The sequence below is a fragment of the Helianthus annuus genome, chromosome 14 (genome assembly GCF_002127325.2).
Source record: "Helianthus annuus cultivar XRQ/B chromosome 14, HanXRQr2.0-SUNRISE, whole genome shotgun sequence".
In the NCBI taxonomy this organism is placed as follows: domain Eukaryota; kingdom Viridiplantae; phylum Streptophyta; class Magnoliopsida; order Asterales; family Asteraceae; genus Helianthus; species Helianthus annuus.
The window spans coordinates 103,945,417-103,969,258 of NC_035446.2; the positions used below are offsets into that span (position 1 = coordinate 103,945,417).

The window sequence follows — 23,842 nt, forward strand, 5'->3', positions numbered from 1 at the left end:
CCCAAAAGTGCATAGGGCAAAAAGGGTTCGAGTATACTCACAGATTGTGTTTACAAGTAAACACTCTCTTGGATTGTAGGGAGCGCTGAGAGAGATTAGCCTGAATAGTTAACGATAGCATAAACGATAAGCGGCGCGTAAAACAGTGCAAAGTACCAAGTGTCGGATGGTAATCCAATCGGATGGCAATCCGATCGGATGGCCAGTCGATCGGATGTCAATCCGTTCGGATGGTCATCCGATTGGATAGCCATTCGATTAGATTGACATCGTTTGGTAAGGATGTGTTTGTGTATGATGGCTTTCAAGTTTTCGTTGTAGCATTTTGAAAACAGAGAAGTATCTCTACCCTTCAGGTCGATCCGTTCGATCGGGTAACAATCCGATTGGTAGAACACTTAGTGAGAACAAGTTCACAGCAGGATTGTCACTCGTTCGGTTTGCAATCCGATCGGGTGGCAATCCGTTAGTTACTGATGATCTTTTGAAAAATATGGAAAATGATTAAGTGTCGAAGTTCGAAATGTCACACGGTCGGATGCTCGTTCGATCGGATGGCAATCCGATCGGATGGTAATCCGTTCGACATTCAGACCCTTGTAGAGTTGAAATAAAAGTTTAAGTGTGGGACCAAGTGTAAAACGATCGGATGGCTGTTCGATCGGACGATCGAACGGTAATCCGTCCCAACGACTTAATCGTCTTTGGTACTTGATTATTTTGAAAGTTTTGCAGTTTTGATCGAGACGGTGTGATGACATGCTAAACAACGGAAACCCCATCTTGAACCAAGTGACCCGATCACCCTAGTCCGACCAGTCAATGGTTTGAGGCGGTTTTTCCATGTTTAACCAGAAATCAGTAGTCTCTTTGATAGAAACCAGATCTTGAGCCAATACATCACTAGGAAGGAGTAGAAGATCAGAACGAGCTCCGATTTTATCGGTTTTGAGTGCATTGAGTGTAAAAGAGTTGAAAGAAAGTTGGAAAACATCTTTCAATCCTTTTAACCATGATTATGTGTAGATCTATACGAAAACATTGTTTAGTCTTGTGGAAATCATTCAGATATGAGTTGTTCTTGGTGGAATGAGGCCAAAGCTTGAAGTTCATAAGAACTCCATGATGACATCACCCTAGAACACCCCAAATCAACTGATTTCATGGTTAAAAGTTAAGATTCAAAGGTGAAAATGATGAAGAAGTGCGTGTAGATCATAGAAGTACAAGATTTAGGTTGAAAGCTTACAAGAATCGCGAGAAATAGAGAGAAAGAGAGCTTGAGTGCAGCTGGTCGAGTGAGAGGAGCTGTCACATCACAAATGATGTGACAGGAGGGTATTTATAGGGTTTCCAAAAGAGGAAAGTGCGCAGGGTCGGATCGGTGAACGATCGAATGGCAATTCGATCGGATGGCAATCCGATCGGATGGCCACTCGATCCAGGTACCTGGCGCGTTGAGTTTTGTCGTTTCGATTCGTGTGTTGAGCGTTGCGATGCGTTTCGAGCGAGCGATGCGATAGATTTACCCATTAGTTACATAATTAGCTTAACTACTATATCTAGCATACAATCACTATAAATAACTAGCGTTTAGCGGTTGCGATTCGATTTCGATAGAGTTGCGATTGCGTTTCGATTAATCACCACAAAACATAAACGTAAATGAACACGCACAAGTAACACATAAATAGCACACACACATAAAACAATATCCAGAACGCATAATTCGAGTTGCTAATGCGATTGCGATGCGATAAGCAATAAAGCGATAAACATGTGATAAATATCGATTAATCCTTGATTATTCACAGATACTCCACATAATACAACTAAAGCAAAATAAAATAGAAGATTCGATTACAAGTCAAAGAAGTCAAAACAGTAATTGAACAAGGAGTGACAGATCGCAATTAGCAATCTTTTCTTCCTTTGACTTCAATCTTGACTTTGACTTTGACTTTCGAAACACGGTGTGTTACATTAGTTTTGGATTACTAATTTTGGACTTCTAATGGGTAACTTAGTGCCCATGAAAAACACAACTAAAAATAGTGTCCAAGCAAGATATGTTTTTATGTAATTTTATACATAAAAGTCCCATTGACTTTCCATATTACAAACTCATATACTCATACACCTTTTTTCACCATTTTAGGGTAAACTTTGGTGACTCCATTCTTCAAGATCGATTGCTCGCTCTCGTGGAAATCTTTGCTAATCGTGATTTCATACTTGACCCATTTTACGCTTTAAACACTATTTGGGTTGCATCATGTATCCGTATAAAAATCACACTCACACATACAATCAGTCTTATACAAACACTCAATCCTTAAACATGCTATTTGTTATGCTACTTGTTTATACATACTAGAACAATCTTATGCATGTTGTGTTTCATTAACATGAAAATCCTCCCTTAACATATATAGCGTTTTAGGTTTAGCACACCGCCCCGTTTATTAGGTCATTGTTAAGTATTCAATCAATACGGTTTTATTCACTTTGGTGATTAGATTACGCTAGTGGACACTTTGGATTAATTTTTAGCTTATGCATGCTAGTATGATTATATGACTTACTATACAATTAACATGTGGATTGGAGATTTTATTCATACTTATGCTATGTAGACAAACTAGTATGCTCACCAACATAATTTGTGTTGATGAATATTTTATACATGTTGTAGGAAATATTTGATGATGATTTCGCAAGAAAAGACTTAGGGTGGATGGATACTCATCTAGTTTTAAATTTATGCATTATTTGTTAGTTTTGAAATTCCAGTTGTCGTATTTTCCATTTTCATGAACAATTTAATGCTTGATTTGGTGAAATGAAATGAAATTTTGAATTTTAATTTATTATTTCAAATTTAGTGTTATGTTGTCTTTGAGTATTACATCTCGCCTTGATGTTTCCGCTATCGGTTGAAGTGTAACACTTAGTTTTGTGAAAAGTGAAAAAGAATGTGTGCCTATATGGCAGACATTTTTTTACATATAGAGAATCTTTGTAGTCCCCCGCAACACATAACGTAAAGAATTAAATAAGGGTCCTACTATTCGTACCACCCAAAAACCTACTTTGACACCGTGTATATGCGTCGTATACATGTATACGACTCGCATACATATATACTAGCGGTATACTAGTAACGGATGTCAGAGTGTGTTTGGTCTTCGCAAGTATATAACTTGTATAGATGTGTGTGTGTGTGTGAGAGAGAGAGAGAGAGAGAAGCATTAGGATAATTGAGAAACACGAGAAGTATCATGTATCATACATTTTTTCCTAGGCAAAAAGAAAAATGTTATTTTATCTTGCTAAATCTCCTTTCTTCTCTTTTCTGTAGATCATATACATGTGTATATTGTCAATCTTTAATTATACATATGTTATGTATACATATGTATTTAAAATTGAAAATTAAGTATTGTACATTTATGCTTGATAATGTACATATATGTATAAATGTGTATTCGTAATTGTACATATATGTATATAAAGGAAGATTATGCTTCTAAACATGTTTTTTAGTATGTGTGTATATATACATATATATATATATATGTGTGTGTGTGTGTAAATACGTGTTTAAAATTAATAAATAAATATTGTGCATATAGATATATGTTTGATAATACAAAGATGTGTATAACTAAAAATTGACAAGAGAAACATATGTATAAAATAACTCTTAAAAATGTGCGACTAGTAGTAAAAATAAATAAATAAATAAACATTGTTTTGCTTAGAGAAAATGTGTGGTTTAACATTTTTCTTACATTTCTTAATTAACATTGTGTTTCTCTTTGGATCCCTATCATAATCATGATAATCATTCTCAGTATATCCCACCAATAGCAAAGTTAAGGTAGAGTCTGAGAAGGGTGAGATGTAGACAGCCTTACCTCTACCCCGTATACTATATAATATGCATGCATATATAATGGTCGTATACAACTCCGAGTTGTGAGAACTTAGAGAACTCAACCTTCCTGTGCGAGTTTTGCCCCCCATTTTTTCACACCCCTAGATTAAAATGTTTAGAAATACTGCCATATAGAAGAATAAAAAAAATCGAAGTGGTGTTTTTTGACCCCTTACAGCGGCTGTAAAAAGATGATGGCATAAGCATGACATCACTTTTTTACAGCATTTACAGCTGCCGTAAATTAAAAAATAAAACTTGTTTTTTTTTTGGAAAAGTTGATTTTTTTTAGGATTTTTGGTAAAAAAAAAAATTGAAAAACCTTTCGTAAGGCCGAGTTCTCTAAGTTTTCACAACTCGTATAAATTTTCATTTTACCCTAACCCTATATATATATATATATATAGGTAAAGTGTAGGATACAAATCTCCTTATCGTACATTACGTACGCGCTACCCACAACCATACACGTGTCCTAATTCAATTTAATTAAATAAGGGAATATCAGACATTCTATTCGAACATCTGAGGGCTAATCAAGGAATTCCGTCAACTAGGAAGCAGATTTCGAGTTCGTTTCATAACCGTCCATTTAATTATTGTTCGTATCAATTCGATTTGTAGGTTTTTTGATTGATTCCTGACCGAACCCAGATTGGCGATGTCCGAAAGTGCTGGATTCGTCATTTAGGATGTTTGTTTTTGGTTTTTCATCATAGGTTTATGGTTGAGTTCTGGGTTTTATTTGATTTGAAGCTTTTTTTCATTTTATTAGATTGTAATGAGGTTGAAGATAAGTTGTTTCTGGTTTTATTTGTTGAGTTTATCATATCGCATGTGTTGTTTGATATATCGCATGTGGTGTTTTTAACATAGCCCAGGTAGTTAAGATTGGATCATATGTATAATTTCGCATGTTTAAGTTGGACATTTCGCACACAATGAAGTTTAATATTTAATTTCGCATGTTTAAGTTGGAGATTTCGCAAACTAGAAAGTATTTAACATATATAGCTATTTATTTCGCACGCTTTAAAAGTAAATATATTTATTTTCACACAGTGTGTTTCATAATTCAGTTCAATAATTGAAATCAAATAATTCAGTTCAATAATTGATTTCAATAATTCATATCAATAATTTTTCTTTTATTATATATTTTATCTTTTTAGCACTATTTCAAACATCCTATTAAAAATGGCAGATCTACCAGCATCCTCTTCTTCTGAATCAAGTATCAAGCAGGCTTTGAGGAAAAGGATTCAGGAACAAATTCAAGAGGATCGATCATGTCAAGAGATGTTGGAGACCAACATTTCTCGTGTAACAGAAAACGTGAAGAGAAGACAAGAAATTCTGAACTTGCTATCTCAAATGCAAGTGAGTAGTCTTAATGAAATTGCTGTTATGTTCATGGTGGATTTGGGTGAGAGGGATGATAAGCAGTTGAAAGAGTTGGCAGATGCAATAACTATCTTAAGATGCTCGATGAAGATGAAAATGGAGTTTCTTTCATCTTTTGAATGAACTTTGTTTATTTTAGTGCTTTGTTTTAACAAAATACCCAAGTTTTGCATGTTTCAATAAATTCGCATGTTGTTTATGGAATGGATTTTTATTTCGCATGTGTATATTCCCCTATTTTTGCAAATTTTAAGTAATTCAATGTCAAACTTGCGATTTTAAACATAATACATGCGAAATTAAAAACACTAATGTTATATAACAAGCCTAAATATTCAACATAAATCCAACATCAAACATGTTTACTTTGCCTTTCCAAAATATGCACTCATCCTATATGGGATTATCTTCTCCAAATCTTTCATATACCTTTCTTTGTCTGGCCTTTTATCGAAAGCATTTGCCTTTTTAATTATTAGTTCACGATGCATATTGTGATCAGATAGAATGATTTTACTAAGATATCTGTGCCTTAGGAGATGAAGTTGTGAATTCTGTTTGTTGTTTACTTCATCTTATTTCACAAATCCAGTCACCCATGGTGTTTTCTCTCCTTTGTACGTTTCCATGTGACGCATCGTAAACACTCCACAGTCTACGCCGTTATTCTTCGTCCTCCAATCCATCTCTTTTCTTTCTATAACTGAGGTTGCAAGGTCTTCTATAGCCGGTGTTGGTTTTAAAGCCTTTTGTAGAAATAAAACCAATACCCTTCTCTGTATCATAGCAACATTGTATTAGTAGCTTTTACATAATATATAACATGTATATGTATAAGTTTTTGTATTACCAGTGTGTCTGGAAGCCCCTTGTATCTTTCCACAAACTCTTCTTCAGCGGCTGAATTGTCAATCAGCTCAATTTTGTCGGTTTTCAAGTGGAAGCACAAGACATAGAAGTGGTCAACTTGAAGTACCGGAATAAACACCAGATCCACCGAATCAAGTTTTTTTACCTCATATTTTAGTATGATGTCTTCAAAATTTGAGGCAAATATGTTTAGACGTTGGTTGTCTGTGTATTTCTTCTCGTCGTAAAAGATATCCGGCTGTATGTTATGTAATTAGAATCAAAGTTAAGTATTGTATTAAAAGGTATCTAAACAATGGAATTTTTCACATGCGAATAGTATCTATAAAACATGTGAAATTACAACAATATGAGAAATGTTGTTTTTTGTTTTCACAGGAAAACTATCTACTATTCTACATGCGATTTAGCTGTAATTAGTATGCGAAATCATTGAATATGTATTTACTGTTTTAGTTTCAAATGCCAAAATGTTTATGAAAACATACCATCATTGTGCTAAACAAGAAGAGTCTGTATGGTGATGATTTTCTATCCCTCTTTTTCTCTTCAAGGTTTAGAACATCCACAAATGCATCTATTCCGTTTGATGCTACGTACTGACCCCTGTAGAAGCTTTCAAATATAGCTTTGAATGTGTAAACCCCAGTTTTTGATCGGTAAAATTCATCTCTTCCAGGCAAAAAATAAATAATTAATATTGTTGTGTGTATATATTTATATGTTTGTTAGTTGATATAACCATTTTACTTACTCTATGTCTGCAAATGTAGCAAATGTATATCGGATCACACTCAATTCTTGATTCAAGAGTGCTTCGTGCATGTTTACCACTATGTTGCAGTAAGGGGAACAAAATTTGTCTTCAAGCTCTGCACATCTTTTCTCAGCTCGAATTTTGGCTGCTTCTATTGTCTTATAAAGGAGTTCATTTAACCCCTTTGGTAGAACTTGTTTTGGAACTTGCTTTGGCTTTGAGTTTTTTCTTCCCTAGTTGGTTTTTTTCCTTTATTTTCTTCCAGACTAGGTCCCAGGCTCAAAAGCAACTCAACTGACTGCAATTCCTCAACCGTCACTTGAGGGCATGCAACTTCCGGTTCCTTCTCAACTTCGATACCCGAATCGGGTTGTTGAGGGTCTTTTTCTCCTAAAGAAACTGCTTCCACTTCTGGCTCTTTTTCTTGAACTTTTTGTTGAATGTTTTGTGTAGATTCTGCCAGGTTCACTATTTCTTCGATAACAGTTTCGTTTTCACCACTTTCTGCAGGCCAGAGTAAGTTAAGAAATAATAATTTGTGCTTTTTAATTTTGTTCTAATATAAAGTGTTTTTTTACCTTTGGCAGGTGGTTTGTAAGCGTATACACCCGTTTCGACAGTTTGAATGTTCGCAATAAGGGTGTCTGTCACTCCTCCATCATCTTTATTTGCCAGTCCTTCATCATCTGGCTGCAGTACCCCTATAGATACAAATTATTGAATTCTAATACATCAGAATCAAAATCGCAGGGTATACATGACATTGCATGCGAAATCAAATTTGAAGTGTTTTGCAGAAATCGCATGTGTTTTTTTTAGGTTTCGCATGTGCATAAGAAATAGTGATTTTTTACATAATTTCACATGTGTTAATTTTGAAATCGCATGTTTTACCTTCTGATGCCATTTGTACCAAAAAATTAGATATTACTTTTTGAGCTTCTTCATCCTGTCTACCTTCTTCGTTTGTAGTAACTTCATGATGAACTTCAGAAGCTGGATTTTCAGGCTCTTGATGGACATGAGAGGGTGAAGTTTCATGCTCTTGAACCGAATCAGGCGGCACACAAATGGGATTATTCCGAATCGTCTCATCCCACTGCTTACAGGCCTCCATAATCTCCGGATCCCAAAAACACTTAGTTTTTACTTCTGAAACTAAGTTGTTCATCCCTTGATCATCTTGAACCATTTTAATGTATTTTTTAACATTGGCTTTCATTTTTTTCAACAGGTTCTATAAGATTTTTCGAGTTAAGATACTATCAATTCAAATGTTAAATATAAATAGATTAAGTGAAATTAATATTTTTTCCGCTTACCTTTTTGTTGATTCTCGAAGCCTCTCGTTCTCGTTCATGGGCTGTGTCATAGATTACCGATGGTGAAAGTTGAACAGGAGTGATGCAATAATCCATCATTTTCTGTGTCTGTGTTCCAACTCCCATCTCAAGGTTCAACTGAGACATTTCATGTTTTTCAAAACTGAAATCCATGAAATCATCAATGTTCTCATTATCGTTTGGCTCTTCCCCGGTTTCTATGTTTTGTACTGCATGTGCAGTCCTTCTTTTGTAGCTTATTGTGGTGTCAACCGGTGGTCGTAGTGTATACTCCTCCGTTGAACGACCCTCTTCTTCTTCTTTTTGTTCTTCATTTTCTTCTTCTTCACTCTCACTTGATGTCCACAGAGGTCCGTTATCCGAAATATGCTCTTCAACTTTATCAATCTCCGAAGATGTGATATAACGAATAATTGGTATTTCCACGACTTTCTCAAACAGTTTAAGCTTCTTGTTGTACTCATGCGTGTATAGAAGCTGTATAAATCGCAAGATCATTTAATTATATGACAAAACAAACTAGTATTTTAAATATGTTATGAAATGTATTAATGCATACCGTAAGAAAGGCAACAGGTCCCACGAACTGTATTTTATAGTTCTTCCGGCCCGCTCGTGTACGTCGCAAAGTGTCAAGTACAAATGAGCACCAATCTAGATTCTGTATTTCCTCAACAGCCACTACACCAAGAAAACATCTATCATTTGCAGTTGTTGCCTTTGTAATCTCCGCAAAGAACGTCATCCAGTACACCAGGAAATTTAATCTAAACAGGCTCCCCCCATCTCTTTGATTTTCCATTGTATTTTCAATTAAGCCATGGGTAATTCTCATGTTTTCCCCCCACTGGCTGATGAATGTATCCCTGACAGCATTTCCTGGTTCTTTACTCTTATCAATTTTTTCCTGCTTTTTAACTTTTCTCTTATCGGCTATTATTTCAACCTGCTTTGGCCCCTTTGGTATTCCAAATACCTCATAAACTGTGTCCGATGTTATTTTTATTTGGAGTTTTCCTACGTTTAGCGTATCGAAGTTCTCGTCAAAGTTTCTGGCGAGCCAATATGCCAATCGTGTCGAAATATGGTTGATATTGATATCTAGAATAGCTCCAAATCCCATATTCCTCACCTCATCAACCTATATTTTTTGAAATTTTTTTCACAGTATCCATATATGAGTTAGGTTGGCATCTCCGCAGTATTGCTTCGTTGTTGTATTTGAAGAACTCCCTATGTTCTGTTTTAGGTGGTTCCACCTTTTTTAAATGTTTTTTTATCTGTATCTTAGATTTCCTGTCATCTTTTTTCTTTTTTGGGAGTGTCTTAACAAAGTCATCCTCTTCAGAACTTTCGTCAACTATTCTTCTTTTTCTATTTTTGTTAACTTTTATCAGTGTTGATATTGGGCCTTCAAAGTCATCATCAGAATCTATTTCTACAAAATCGCATGCTATCAGTCAAAAACCTTTATAAAATCGCATTTATCAGTTAATCATGTACACTAAGTCATTAAGTGATAAAATCGCATGAATGAGTTATCAATTCGCATGTCTTAGTTAAGCATTACCAAAACTAGCCAATCTTTATAAATCGCATACTTTAAGCAACTAAAAAATATAAAATCGCATGTATAATTTAATCATAATCCCCTAAAACTAACTAATCATATGAAATCGCAGGAGGTTTTTATCAATTCGCATGCTCAACCTAACCTAAGACAAAAACCTTCTACAAACAAAACTTTACCTATAAAATCGCATTTGTAATACAAAACCCTCACAAAACCCTATATAATATCGCATGTATAATTTAATCATAATCCCCTAAAACTAACTAATCATATGAAATCGCAGGAGGTTTTTATCAATTCGCATGCTCAACCTAAGCTAAGACAAAACCCTCACAAAACCCTATATAATATCGCACATATATCAGCTTATCATTAAGAAAACTGCATAATCATGGTAAACCTAATAAATAACCATACCAGTCATAAACCCTAACAAAATCGTAGTTATGAACAATACCTAATCTTATAAAACTATATGTTTCAGTCTAAAAGCTTAATAAACAAACAAAATCGCATTTGACATTAAAGTCCCTGTACATTCCATTATAAAATCGCAAATGTCAATCGATACCTGGATTCATCTTCTTCGCTTGTGGTCTGTCGTTGTTTGCTTTGCTTCGTTTCTCAAAACTCATGAATCTTAGTTGAATCGCAACGGAGAGTAGCAGGGAACTTCGGAGATGTTGATTTTGGGTTTTACGGTATGTTTGTGAGTTATTGTGTGCTGATTATCAGGGATTTTGATCTCGCATTGGACGATTTTAACCTTGGCGGTTTCTTTTTATTAATTTTAATTTGATTAATTTAATAGTTAAACATGCGGTTTAAATGAGATGATCTGACGGTTGTGAATGTAGCGTACATAATGTACGATTAGTGTATTTGTATGATAACCGACCTATATATATATATGTGTGTGTGTGTATGTGTGTGTGTGTGTGTGTATGTTCGAATGTCAAAATAAAATGAGAGGGTCTACATTTATCAAGCCTAAGGCTATGCGGTATGGTGGTGGTCCTCCCTTGGAGGATGATACGCCATGTAGGCGCCACGTAGATCGGGTGTGAGGATGGGGCAAAGAGGATGGAGCTAAGGAAATGGAGCTAGTATATATATATATATAGGGGACCGCTAAAATGAGAACCACCTAGAGTTGTGAGAACTACACCGTACGGGGCGAGGTGGACCAAATTTTTTTTCATAAACGTAGATGCGTGTATTATAAACACATTTGTAAAAAAAAATTCAAAAAAAAATGTCGTGTGTGTAGTTTTGAGCACCACAAGTTTGTGTTTACGGGTACCGTAAATCTTACCGGAAAATTTACGGTACCCGTAAACATAAACTTGTGGTGCTCAAAACTACACACACGATATTTTTTTGAATTTTTTTTACAAATGTGTTTATAATACACGCATCTACATTTATGAAAAAAATTTGTCCACCTCGCCCTCGCCCCAGATCAAAAGTTCTCACGGTTCTTACAACTCGAGGTGGTTCTTATTTTAGCGCAATACTATATATATACAGTGTTGCAAAAGTCGGATTCCTCGGCCGAGTACTCGGCGAGTACTCGGTCCTCGGACCTCCACCTTGGCGACTTCCTCCTAGGCGGTCTCAACTAGTCGGCCTCGGGAGTACTCGGTCCTAGTCGGCCTAGTCGGAGCCTAGTCGGCCTAGTCGGCCTAGTCGGTCTAGGCGGTCAACATGGTTTGTTGACTTTTAATCGGTCAAACTCGGTCAAAATCGGCCTACTCGGCCTTGTACTCGGACTACTCGGCCTTGTACTCAGACTAGTCGGACTTGTATTCAGAATATTTGAACTTTAAACATGTTTCATTTTAAATTATACCCAGTTGACATGAATTATGCTTATTTTAACACATAAATAATATGTAACAATTAATTTTATTTATATTTACCATGTCCGCGTACTCCCCGAGTACTCTCCGAGTACTCCGATTACTCCCAACTCCCCAGTCGGCCGACTAGGGACCGCCTAGCGACTTTTACAACACTGTATATATATATATATATATATAGGACAAAGATCCGTTAGGAACCACCCTTTATTGCGAGAACCGCGAGAACCAATGTGAACACAACCAAAAATACCTAAAAATAGCTAAAAAACACACAAAATTTTTTTTAATATTTTTTTAAAAAAAAATTTCTACTTTTAGTAGCCAAAAAAAAATTTATTTTTTAAAAAAAAATTGGCTACTAAAAGTAGCGATTTTAACTTAAAAAATATTAAAAAAATTAGATTTTTTTTTATTTTTTTAGGGGTTTTAGTTTTTAGCATTTTAGCTTGGGGGGGTTAGGTTTTTGGGGGGTGGGGGAGGGGGGTTTAGGTTTTTTTTTTTTTTTTTGGGGGGGGGGGCGGTGGGGGGTTAGGTTTTTTGGGGGTTTTAGTTTTTAGCATTTAGCTTGGGGGGTTAGGTTTTTCTTTTTGAGGGGGGGGGGGGGTTGGGGGGGTTTAGGTTTTTTTGGGGACGCGCGGGGGGGGGTAGGTTTTTTTAGCTATTTTAGGTTGTGTTCACATTGGTTCTCGTGGTTCTCGCAATAAAGGTGGTTCTCGCATGAACCTTACCCTATATATATATATATATATATATATATATATATATATATATATATATATATATATATATATATATATATATATATCTGTGTGTGTGTGTGTGTGTGTAGTGGGGATCCTACGGAAAGTGTGTTTTTTCCTAGAAAGTCTAGGAAGCGATCTGAGCCATCCAATAGGTGTGTTTAATGGTTGAGATCATCTTGGTGGCATTTTGGTAATATGTGTTTCTTAACAATAGGGTTATTATATTAATCAGGGGTAGATATGTCATTTAGCTTGTTTTAAATATGGAAATAATTGTCATTCCATAACCACCCCACATTTCTTGCGATTTTTTCTCTCTCTCACTCCCTTTCTTTCTCTCTCTCTTCCTTCTATCCTTCATGAAGAAACACATCAAGAAAACACATCGTATTAATCTGCTTGCTGTTAAAACCCAGCGTCAAGAAATCCTCCAGCGTTGCCAGCATGGATGGTAAAACACAACTGTATGAATCTGAATGCTAAAACACAACTGTATGAATCTGCTTGCTGTTAAAACACAACTGTCTGAATCTGAATTCTAAAACACAACTGTATGAATCTGCTTGCTGTTAAAACACAACTGTATGAATCTGATTGCTGTTAAAACACAACTGTATGAATCTGAATGCTAAAACACAATTGTATAAATCTGCTTGCTGTTAAAACATAACTGTATGAATCTAAATGCTAAAACACAATTGTATGAATCTACTTACTGTTAAAACACAATTGTACGAATCTGAATGCTAAAACACAACTGTATAAATCTGCTTGCTGTTAAAACACAACTGTATGAATCTGAATGCTAAAACACAACTGTATGAATCTGCTTGCTGTTAAAACACAACTGTATGAATCTGCTTGTTGTTAAAACACAACGTCAAGAACATTCTGGTGGTTTCCAGACATAATTAAAAATCGACACAGACCAGATAATAGTAAACAGAAAAAGAAGTGTATTTGCGATATCCGCAACCAAGAATTGTGTTTGAAGCCATAACTATCTCTCACGTAAAAAATGATTTACGAATAAAGTTGATCAAGATTGTGAAAGGAACGAATGAAATTTGATTGATATTTACATCTGGTAGTAATTCGCAAATCATGGAGAATCAGTTACCATAAAATCGTGCATAGTTAGTTAATGAGATATAAATTCCAAAATTAAAATAAAATGTCAAATTACACAATTGCCCTTTTAGTTAAAATCCTTCAATGCCATATGTCACGTTCTGATTGCTTTCTAGACTTTCTAGGAAAATAAGGCTTTCTACCCAACTCCTACTATATATATATATATGTATGTATATATATATATATATATGTGTGTGTATGTATATATATATATATATAGGGAGCCGCTAAAATAGGAACCACCTCCAGTTGTAAGAACCGCGAGAACCACTTTCAACCAATCAGATTATGCCAACTAAAAGGGTGTTTTAGTCTTTTACCCCAAATGTCTAATCTCTCACTCTCTCTCTCTTCATTAATGCCACCAGAAATGTCACTGTCCTCTTCTTAACTGTCTATCTCCTCTTTCTTCACTTCACAGTCACACCTTTAAATCCTCCTCATCTCTCACTTTAACCTAAAGCAAATATAAGCATCATTCATTCTATCTTCATACACCAGAAAGTCAAAAACTTGAGTTTGGTTTCAAATTTCCAAGGCTGAACAGCTGATTACTTTAAAGGGTTCAAGATTATATATTTAAGAAGTGAAGATCATTCATTCATACTTTCATAGCATGATGGTGATGCAGATTGGTTCTTATTCATTAGATCAAGAAAACAAGATCGGGTTCATGGGTTCTCATTTGTATCCTTTTCATTTGTCAATCTCCTTTCTTCTTCAAAAAACATAGAATTCATCATTCAACCCAAACCACAACCGCCGCTAGCCATTCTCCGGCGACAAGACCGACACAACCATTAGCTATTCTCCGGTGACAAGACCCTCTTTGTTTGATGTGGTGGATTAGGGGCAGCAGTGTGTCAATGGCGGTGGCGGCGGCGAATGATGGGGCGAAGGGGGTGGGTGATCTGACGGCGTCGGGAGAGAGGCGGTGGGTGATCTGCAACCCATCTCCGGTGACATGTTTTGATTTTTTTTAATTTTGTTTGAGCCCTAGATCTTGTGTGGTTTGTTTGATCTGTTAGATTTGGCAAACCAGGTGGGTTAGGGGTGGGTGAAGGGGGGTTGTTGTGGTGGGTTAGAGGGTGGGTGAAAGGGGGGTTGTTGATCTTTGAATCTGGTCAGTTTTTTGAAACGATTCTTTATTTATGTTTTTTGATTTGGGTGGTTTTCTGTTTGCATAAAGTGACCATGTTTTGCATATGGTGATTCTGGTGGGTTTTGTGTTTGCATAAAGTGACCCTCAATGTTTGATCTTTGTGGTTGAAAACTTGATTTTAGAGAAACTGTTGATTTGTGGTGCCGGTGCTGCCCCGTGGTCCTCGCGCGTTGGTGCCCTGTGGTGCCCGCGCGGTGCCGGTGGTCGATTGAAGTGTGGTTTTGGATTTGGGTGGCGATGATGCAAAAAAAATGTAGATTTTGATGACGATGGCGCGGCAAGGACGACGGAAGGTAGGTTTTTTGAACCTATAACCCCACTTTTTACAGCCTTCTGATTATCGGATAATCTGAGCCAAACCCCGTTTTTTTTTTTCGAGATACACTTTGCTTTGTTGTTGTTGGTTTTTTATTTTTTCCCCCTAGTCGATTATGATAACAATATATCTGAGACACCTCCCGAGTTTCTGATTTCTGGGTGCGTTCGTTTTTACGAAAAAAAAAGTTTTTGTAAAAAAAAAAGTTAAACCGTAAACTTTTGAACGTAAACCGTAAACTTTTTAACGTAAGACGTAAAAAGTTTTACGTAAAACGTAAAACGTTAAACGTAAAACGTAAAACGTAAAAAGTTTAACGTAAAACTTAAAACGTAAAAATTTTAAAAAGTTTAACGTAAAACGTAACAAGTGTAAAAAACGGCGCGTTAAAAAACGTGAAAAAAACGGCGCGTTAAAACGACGTGTAAAAAAACATGTAAAAACGGCGTTAAAAAACGTGTAAAAAACGACGCTTGAAAAGACGGCGCGTAAAAAACAAGGGGCGTGAATGCGGCGCATAAAAACGCCGCGAAAAAAAACGGAACGGAAAAACGCCGCGATAAAACGGGACGCCAAAAACCGCGCGTTAAAAAAACGATGTTTGAAAAAGCCGAGCATAAAAAACGGCGTGCAAAGACGACCCTTTAAAAAACGATGCGTAAAAAAGCCAGGAGTAAAAACGACGTGTAAAAACCGGCGCGCAAAAAAAATTGTCTTGTTAAAAATCTGAATTTAAAAATGCTTTTAATAAAAAAAATTCTTAATGCTTTTAAAAATGCTTTTTAAAAAATAAAAAGTAATATAATAAAACAAAAAAGTAATAAAAAATAATAAAGACAAAATAGAGTAATTTTACTGAACTACCCTTTTGAATTAAAATATTAAAGACATAATAAGATAAAATCTATTTAATATTAATTTTAATTACTTTTAATCTCATCCATCTATTTTTTTGATCTAATGGCTAGAAAGTGGTTCTCTCAGTTCTTACAATTTGGTGTGATTTTCATATTAGCGGTCCCATATATATATATATATATATATATATATATATATATATATATATATATATATATATATATATATATATATATATATATATATATATATATATATATATATATATATAGGGGATGGTTCAAATGAAAACCACTTAACCCACCCCCCACCGACACCCCCCAAAAACCTAAACCCCCACCCCCCCCCCCAAAACCTAAATTCACCCTCCCACCAAAAGCCTAAACCCCCCCCCCCCAAAAAAAAACCTAAACCCCCCCACCCCCCACCCTCCCGAAAACCTAAAACTAAACCCTAAACATAAACCCGAAAAAAACCTAACCCCCCCCCCCACCCCCCAAAAACCTAAACCCCCCTCCCCCCACACCCAAAAACCTAATCCTAATCCTAAACCTCCAAAAAAACTAACCCTAAAAGCTAAACTAGAATCAAAAAACTAATTTTAAGCATGTAATGCACATTGTAGTACATGTTATATTGCACATGTGCACTACTATAATAATAGTATTGAAAACAAGACGACACCATAAATCTTTTTTTATGTCATAAAAAATATGCTCGAATATACTTGAATGAAAGATAAGAAAATTTGTGATCTTATGGTGCCATTTTTGTTTTAAAATGATAACGTATGGAGAAATGAGAAATGTTTGAAAAGTTATATATTTTTTGTTCCAATTTTACCCCTCCTTCATTAAAAGTCTTTCCTCCCTCCTTTTTAGTGGGTTTTAGTTAGTTTTCTAGTTTTCACAATAACTAGTGGTTTTCATTTGAACCTTCCCCTATATATATATATATATATATATATATGGGAACGCTAAAATGAAAACACCCCAAATTGTAAGAACCAAAAGAACCACTTTTCAACCATTAGATCTTCAAAATGAATGGATAAGATTAAAAGTAATTAAAACTAATATTAAATACTTTTTATCTTACTATGTCTTTAATATTTTAATCCAAGAGGTTAGTTTTGTAAATTTACTCATTTTTGTCTTTTTTTCTTTATTTTTTTTTATTACTTTTTTGGTATTATTATATTACTTGTTTTTTTTAATAGAATTTTTCTATTAAAACCATTTTAAATTCAGATTTTTAACAAAGCAATTTTTTTTTGCGCGCCGGTTTTTGCACACCGTTTTTACGCTCGGCTTTTTCACGCGTCATTTTTTAACGCGTTGTTTTTGCACGTCGTTTTTGCGCCTAGCTTTTCCACGCGTCGTTTTTTTAACGGGCCGTTTTTTACGCCCCGTTTTAACACACCGTTTTTTACGTCCCGTTTTTTTTACGCGGCGTTTTTATGCCCCATATTCACGGCCCTTGTTCACCGTTTTTTAAGATTCGTATTTACGCGACGTTTTTTTACGCTCCGTTTTTTGCGCGCCGTTTTTACGCCCAGTTTTTTACGCCCGGTTTTTTACGCGCCGTTTTTTTACGCCGGTGTTACACGCCTTTTTTTAACGCGCCGTTTTTTACGCCCCGTTTTAATGCGCCGTTTTTACGCCATGTATTTACGCGCCGTTTTATCACCGGGTTTTTTTTACGAGCCATTTTTTACGCCTAGTTTTTACGAGCAGTTTTTTTTACGCGCCGTTTTTTACGCCCTGTTTTTTTCGCCCCGTATTTATGTGCCTTTTTTTACACACACGTTTTTAAAAAAAATTACGGTTTTAAACTTTTTTTACGAAAACTTTTTTTACGCTTTTAAACTTTTTTACAATTTTTTTTACAAAGACTTTTTAACAAAGAACAAAAATTTATACGAAAACTTTTTTACGGTTTTAAACTTTTTTTTACAAAAACTTTTTTTACACACACGTTTTTTTTACGAAAACTATTTTTACGGTTTTAAACTTTTTTTTTACAATAACTTTTTACCAAGAATCATTTATAAATTTTTTTACAAAGAGACTTTAAAGAGTAGAGAGACGATTTGATTGTTTTGATTAAAAAGAGACTTTAAAGAGAAGGGAGAGAGATGATTTGATGCTTTTGAAGAGAGAGAAATTGAAATTACTTTAAAAAGTGTGTAGGATCGTTGTATGACCCGAATTAGTCAATCAGAAGAGTTTTATATCCGAATCAAAGGCGGAATCAATGAAACGGACGTGGAAACAGCTTGATACACTTTAATATGTCTCTATTATTGATATAATAGTCTTACAGCACCTTGAGACAGTTTGGCAGTACTTCGGTACCAAATCAGAAGAATGTTACAAATGAAACGGAATTACAGGGTATATATAGGCAATTAATTCCGTGTGGAATTAACAGGTTTAGTTCAAGCGGAATTAGCTAAAGCTAATTCCATGCGGAATTAACCTATTAACTCTTCATGCGGAATTAACCTCCAAGCGGAATTACCAAGTCCAAGCGGAATTACCAATATGGTAATTTCGAGCGGAATTACCCTTAAACACATAAAACCTATTTTCTCGTTCTACGAGCCATGATCTATCAATCCTATTCCATTACATGATACAAGACGAAGTCAACAGACATAGTGCACTAACAGACTCTCCCTTGGATGTTGACGAAGTCTTCAGTGTCTAATCTTTAGCATGACACATCTTCAGTCTTGATCAGTCTCTTTGCTCTTATCAAATTGTCTAACACAGTAAGCATCCATAAATCTTTATCTTCTTTGATCAGCTTCTCCAGGCTCCCCCTTTCGTCAAGCTTCCGTGCTTTAGGGATCGACACCTTGCTTTCTGATTACAAGCTCCCCCTTGCTTTAAGCTTGTCTTCAGACTCCCCCTTAGACTTTGCTGTCGGGATCTAATCTGGTATCTGCAATTTCTCAAACATTTATAAATAACAAACTTTTGAAATTGTCCAGAAATCATAATCTGGCTCTTTCAAACTCTCTAACTACTTCCCCTATCAACAAACTTTTAAAAATTTGGCAATATTTGAGAATCCAACTCCCTCGCAGTTTAACATCCAAGTCCAATTTAATGACCTTGGAGATATCACAAACTGTTTTTGATTTTTGTTAAAAATCTCAAGTTTCAAATTAATGAACTTGTTTTATTTTTAGAAACACAATCAGCATACTCAGATTTTGAAACTCAGCATTTCAGACATCGGTTGTCGAAAGTAAAGTAAAATCAAAATCTTTTTGTATTTTTCTGAAACATAAAGCAGTAAAGAAATATTTACAAACATATTACAGACAATATTTTTGTTTGAGTTCGTGTTAGAGGATCATATCAGTTTTTGACAAATCACTAGTACTGTTGAGCTTTAAACACTTTAAGTTTTAAACGATTCACTTAGATTGTCAGTATACTTGTCCACTTAAATTTTCACACAAAGTTCAACTATTTCGAGATACGGATTTAGTGTTTTAAGGACTTAACTTATTCGCGTGTCCCATCTCAGAATATATTCTCGTATCCAGACTTCTATATTTAGTCTTACAGGTGAATGTAAACTAATGATATCTGTAAACGGGTAATGCGAAACCGTGAGAGCTCAGGTCAGAACTTCCGTTCAGCAAAGAGATGACGGCTCGACTTTAAGGTGTGTCCCGTTTGGGGATTTTTTCTTCAACAGCACATGATTAGCATTTTTCAATGTTTCATCATTTTTTATGCTGAGGGCTATGCTATATTTCAAGTTATGCAAAGCATTATACGAGGACTAGGCTATTGCTTCCGCAAAATCAGAAGTCCCGGTATAATACCCCAGATATCACCACGCATAAAGACCTAGTATGTCAGAAATAGAAAGCCTTTCAAACAAGATTTCAAGGGTTACCTATATATCCGAGAGATGTTCCCCACGAAATAAGTAAGTTTGAATTTTAGGTTTATATCTCGAACACAATCTACTAAACATATAAAAATCTACTGGCACATCATTAGTAAGACCGTTTATCACATTAAAACATTCCATTTCTTTAGCGTACTGTGATTGTCTACTGATGTACTATCATTTCCTCTTTTTACACAAAAACTCATTTTTGAATTTTATCATGTTTTTGGCTTTTTCAAATTTTCAAATGTTTTTGTATATGTTTTTGTATGTTCTGACAATATTATTCCCCCTAAAATGCAAAATCATTTAAAGAAAATTTGATAACTGACACTGATAGCTTTGTCTCGCCATCCATTTTCTGCTTAATGTGTACCAAATTTCATGAAAAGCAGTAAATACCCCCATGATTTACAACATATTGATCTTTTACAGTTTGAAAACCGTTTTTCAATCTTGTGAAATTAATCATGTTTGTTCCGCCGTGAGGGTTTCGGCATATTCAAGTAACATATTTTTTATTTTTGAATATTTAACAAAAATAAAAAAACAAACATATTTTTGATTTTTCAAATTTTTGACAAAATGAAAACATATTTTTGGTTTTTAATTTTTCAATATTTTTTAGGGTTTTTGAAATATTGTTTATTTATATAAAAAAACAAACAAACTCTCTGTTTAACCAAACCAGGGTTCAGCAGCCTCCTCTCCTCGTTGTGTCAGGCTGCTCCAACTTCCATTCTCACAATTTTCGGTTTTGTTGAGCACCTGCACATTCAAAGTATTCAATTACTTGAACAATTTAGCCCAGGTCTGTTTGACCTTAGGCATTTCAACACAATATGCTTCATTCAACTTCAGAAAATCTTTGTCATTCTGAACAAAGATTTTTTCAATTTGCACTTCAACTTTTTCATCACCTTTTGAAATTGGTTTCTTAACTGACCAAGTTTGACCTTTTGAAGAACCTCTTTTGTAAAAATGTGAATCTTTTTGAACATTTTGTTTTTGAACAACATTTGGTTTCCAAAATTGTTGGGGTTTTGCCATATCAACTGATGTTTTCTAACTTTGCGTTGTTCTGAATCTGGGTGTGTGAGAGTTCCAGGTCTGTTTTGAATCGAACCTATTCGGGTTTGATTTCCAAGTTTGATTGGAAGCAAACTTGTTTGTATTATACCTCCAAGTTTGTTTCGAATCAAATCTGGTTGACCTTTGTTTCACATCCTCAGATTTTTGTTTCTCAACATTTTCAGACTTCTTTTTCGACTCAACATCAACATGTTTCAGATTTTGACACTTGCGTGCAAGATATCCAATTTGATCACATTTGAAACATGTTCTCTTGGACACATCTTTGACCTGTGGTTGTTGCTTTTTCTTTTGAGCTAAGAACTCGTCATTAGACTGTCGTCTAAATTTTAGTTCTTTCTCTTCTTCTGAAGTTGTTCCATGAACAAAATTTATTTTTGCCTGATAATTTGGCATTTCATTTTTCCTCCCATTTTGTTTCTTCTTATAACCCAACCCAGCCTTCATGTTTTTCTTCTTGAAACCAGTTTTGTTATAAAAAGTTTTGTGACCTTTTCCAGCAAACTTTGGAATTTCAGATTTTTCAATCTCAACCATTTTGAAAACTTTGTCAATCTTTTTTTGAAATCACATTCTGAATCGGGAAAACAACATCTAAGAATAATTTTTCCGATCCAATCATGGTATAAACCAATCCTTTTGAATCATCATTCAAATTTTTCTCGGATTTTGTGTTTTTCAGATATCCATCATGAAAATTTCCTTCATTTTCATCCTGTGATCAGAATTACCTGTTTCAACCGACTCTTCTTTCAACACACTTTCAACGACCTTACCTACCACCTCTGAATCACTAAAATCATCAGATTTGGAATAGGTTACGTCAATGTTGTCTAGCAATTGATCTACCAAGTTGAAAACTTTTTCGGCCTTTTCATCATCATAAAATACAAACTTTTCCGGTGGTGGAACTTGATGAAACTCTAAGCCAATACCTTTCTTGTTTTGCTCAGAATCTTTTCCATCCGGTTTTATGTTGAAAATTCTTTCAAGCACATATGACGACGCATGGTAACTTTTTAGTTTGTTGTTATCCTGTTCTAAATCAGCAATCTGACGTTTTAGCTTAGCAACATCTTCAATATATGAATTTACAACATCTTGTTTAATTTCATACATTCGTTTTAGTTCTTTTGTTGTTTCAGAGCAGTAATTCAATCTTGATTGAGCAAATTTCATTTCACCCTTCACATTTTCATATGACTCTTTTGTAATATGATATGTCAATTTTATTGAATCATATTCTTTCTTCATTTCTTGACAAACATTTTCTTTTTGATCACATTCTTCTGTCTTTTTCAAAATATTTTCTTTCAAAATCTCATTTTCTTTTTCTAATTTTTTATATTTTTCTAAAAGTGTTTCAATATTTTCTTTTAAAACTTTTTCGTTTTCTAACATTTCTTTGCATTTATTTTTTAAAACTTCTTCAACTTTTGTGAATTCAAGATTTCTTGTTCTGAACTTCTCATCTTTTTCAGTACAAGCACTGCATGGTTCCATGCATTTCTTGCACTGTTCAATCGTTTTTAAGATTTCAGAATCAGAATTTACCTCAGTGATTGGCACTTCGGTGTTTTCTGTTGCTTCTGTCTGATCAGCATCTTTCTGCTTTCTTTCAACACCAACCTCATCACCAGCATCACTAGCAATCTCCAAAATCTCATTCTTCACTTCAACCAAACTTTCAATTTTCTTCTCATCTTCTACAACCTGCTGTTCTTCAGTAACAGTTTTTTTAACCTCTTCATTCACCTCAATTTTTTCTTCAATCTTTTCTTTCTCAACAACCTTCAAATCTTCCTCTTCCTCTTTAACAACTTCGACTTTCTTTACAACCTCAACTTCAACAGTTTCAGTTTTAACTTCTTCAGCAACTTTCTTCAGACTGTTCACCATTTCTTCAACATTCTTCTTCATTCTCTCTTCATCCCTCTTCCTCAAACACGATGTCATGGCATATCTTATTTCCTTTTCATGCCTTTTTGCATATGTATCATCTTTTAATACATTTCTATAGTATTCGGCAGATCGAGGAATTATGAGAAGAACATCTTCAAAAATTATGTCTTTTTTCGGAACAACAAGTTCACCTTCTTTGTTAAAATAGCACTCTCTCTTCTTATCCCATCTCTTATTGATGACAGCACTCTCATACTCTTCTTGCATTTCATCCATTCTGTTCAAAGCAATGTTTCTTTCTCGATAATTTTTCTCATTCAGAATCTCTTCTCTGGTTTTCTCTTTGATTTCAGTTGTGCCTTTTTCTTCTTTGTTTTCCTCTTTTATTTCAGCAACAAAAACATAATGTTGGCTTTTTGAAGTTTTTCTGCCATGAGCTGTAACTATATTTTCCAAACGATCTTCTTCTGGAAGAACCTGACTCCAGTCATATCCTTCATCATCATGGAATACAGCAAGTGCTCTTGATTTTTCTCTTGGATTATTTTCAATCATCTTTGGCTCTTCTCTGCTACGATGGTAAATCACCTTTCGATAATAATCTTCATTGAAAGGTTCTCCGTTTCAGCAACTTCAGAATTTCTACATTCTCTTTTGAAATGGCCTTTCTGTTTACATCTAAAGCAAGTCACTTTGGATTTGTCGAATCCAAGCTTTGTTGACGGACCACCTAATGATTGCTTCCCGGTAATCTCCATATATCTCTGAGCTCTGCGAATGCAACTTGCCAAACACCAGCGAATGTCTATTAGCTCCATTTCTTCTGGATCAATCTGGTCGTAGTCTTCTTTGGTTAACTCTGAGTTTCCAATTTTGCCAGCTACAAGACCTTCATACGATTCCAGAACAGATGCTAGAAAGCTAATTTGCTGCTTAGCTGCATTGATGCTCATTGTAGGAGAATT

General features: G+C 35.0%; 1 protein-coding gene across 1 annotated transcript; it reads right to left on the bottom strand.

Moving 5' to 3' along the window:
- Nucleotides 1–7,146: 7,146 nt before the first annotated feature.
- LOC118486526 lies at nucleotides 7,147–23,432 on the bottom strand. Its single transcript, XM_035983027.1, has 7 exons — nucleotides 22,957–23,432; nucleotides 22,545–22,863; nucleotides 8,874–9,455; nucleotides 8,294–8,791; nucleotides 7,866–8,208; nucleotides 7,550–7,672; nucleotides 7,147–7,475 (listed from the first exon to the last, which is right to left on the bottom strand). The coding sequence occupies exons 1-7, from the start codon at nucleotides 23,430–23,432 to the stop codon at nucleotides 7,147–7,149; spliced, it is 2,670 nt and encodes an 889-aa protein (XP_035838920.1).
- Between the last annotated feature and the right edge of the window lie 410 nt (nucleotides 23,433–23,842).

What these genes read in the sequence shown, in the direction of transcription:
- LOC118486526 (XM_035983027.1), bottom strand. Translation starts at nt 23,432, where the DNA reads ATGATTGAAAATAATCCAAGAGAAAAATCAAGAGCACTTGCTGTATTC. An exon ending in GACCTGTTGCCTTTCTTACG is followed by an intron (nt 8,792 to 8,873) that starts GTATGCATTAAT and finishes CGATTTATACAG; the next exon opens with CTTCTATACACGCATGAGTA. An exon ending in GGTACAAATGGCATCAGAAG is followed by an intron (nt 7,673 to 7,865) that starts GTAAAACATGCG and finishes TTGTATCTATAG; the next exon opens with GGGTACTGCAGCCAGATGAT.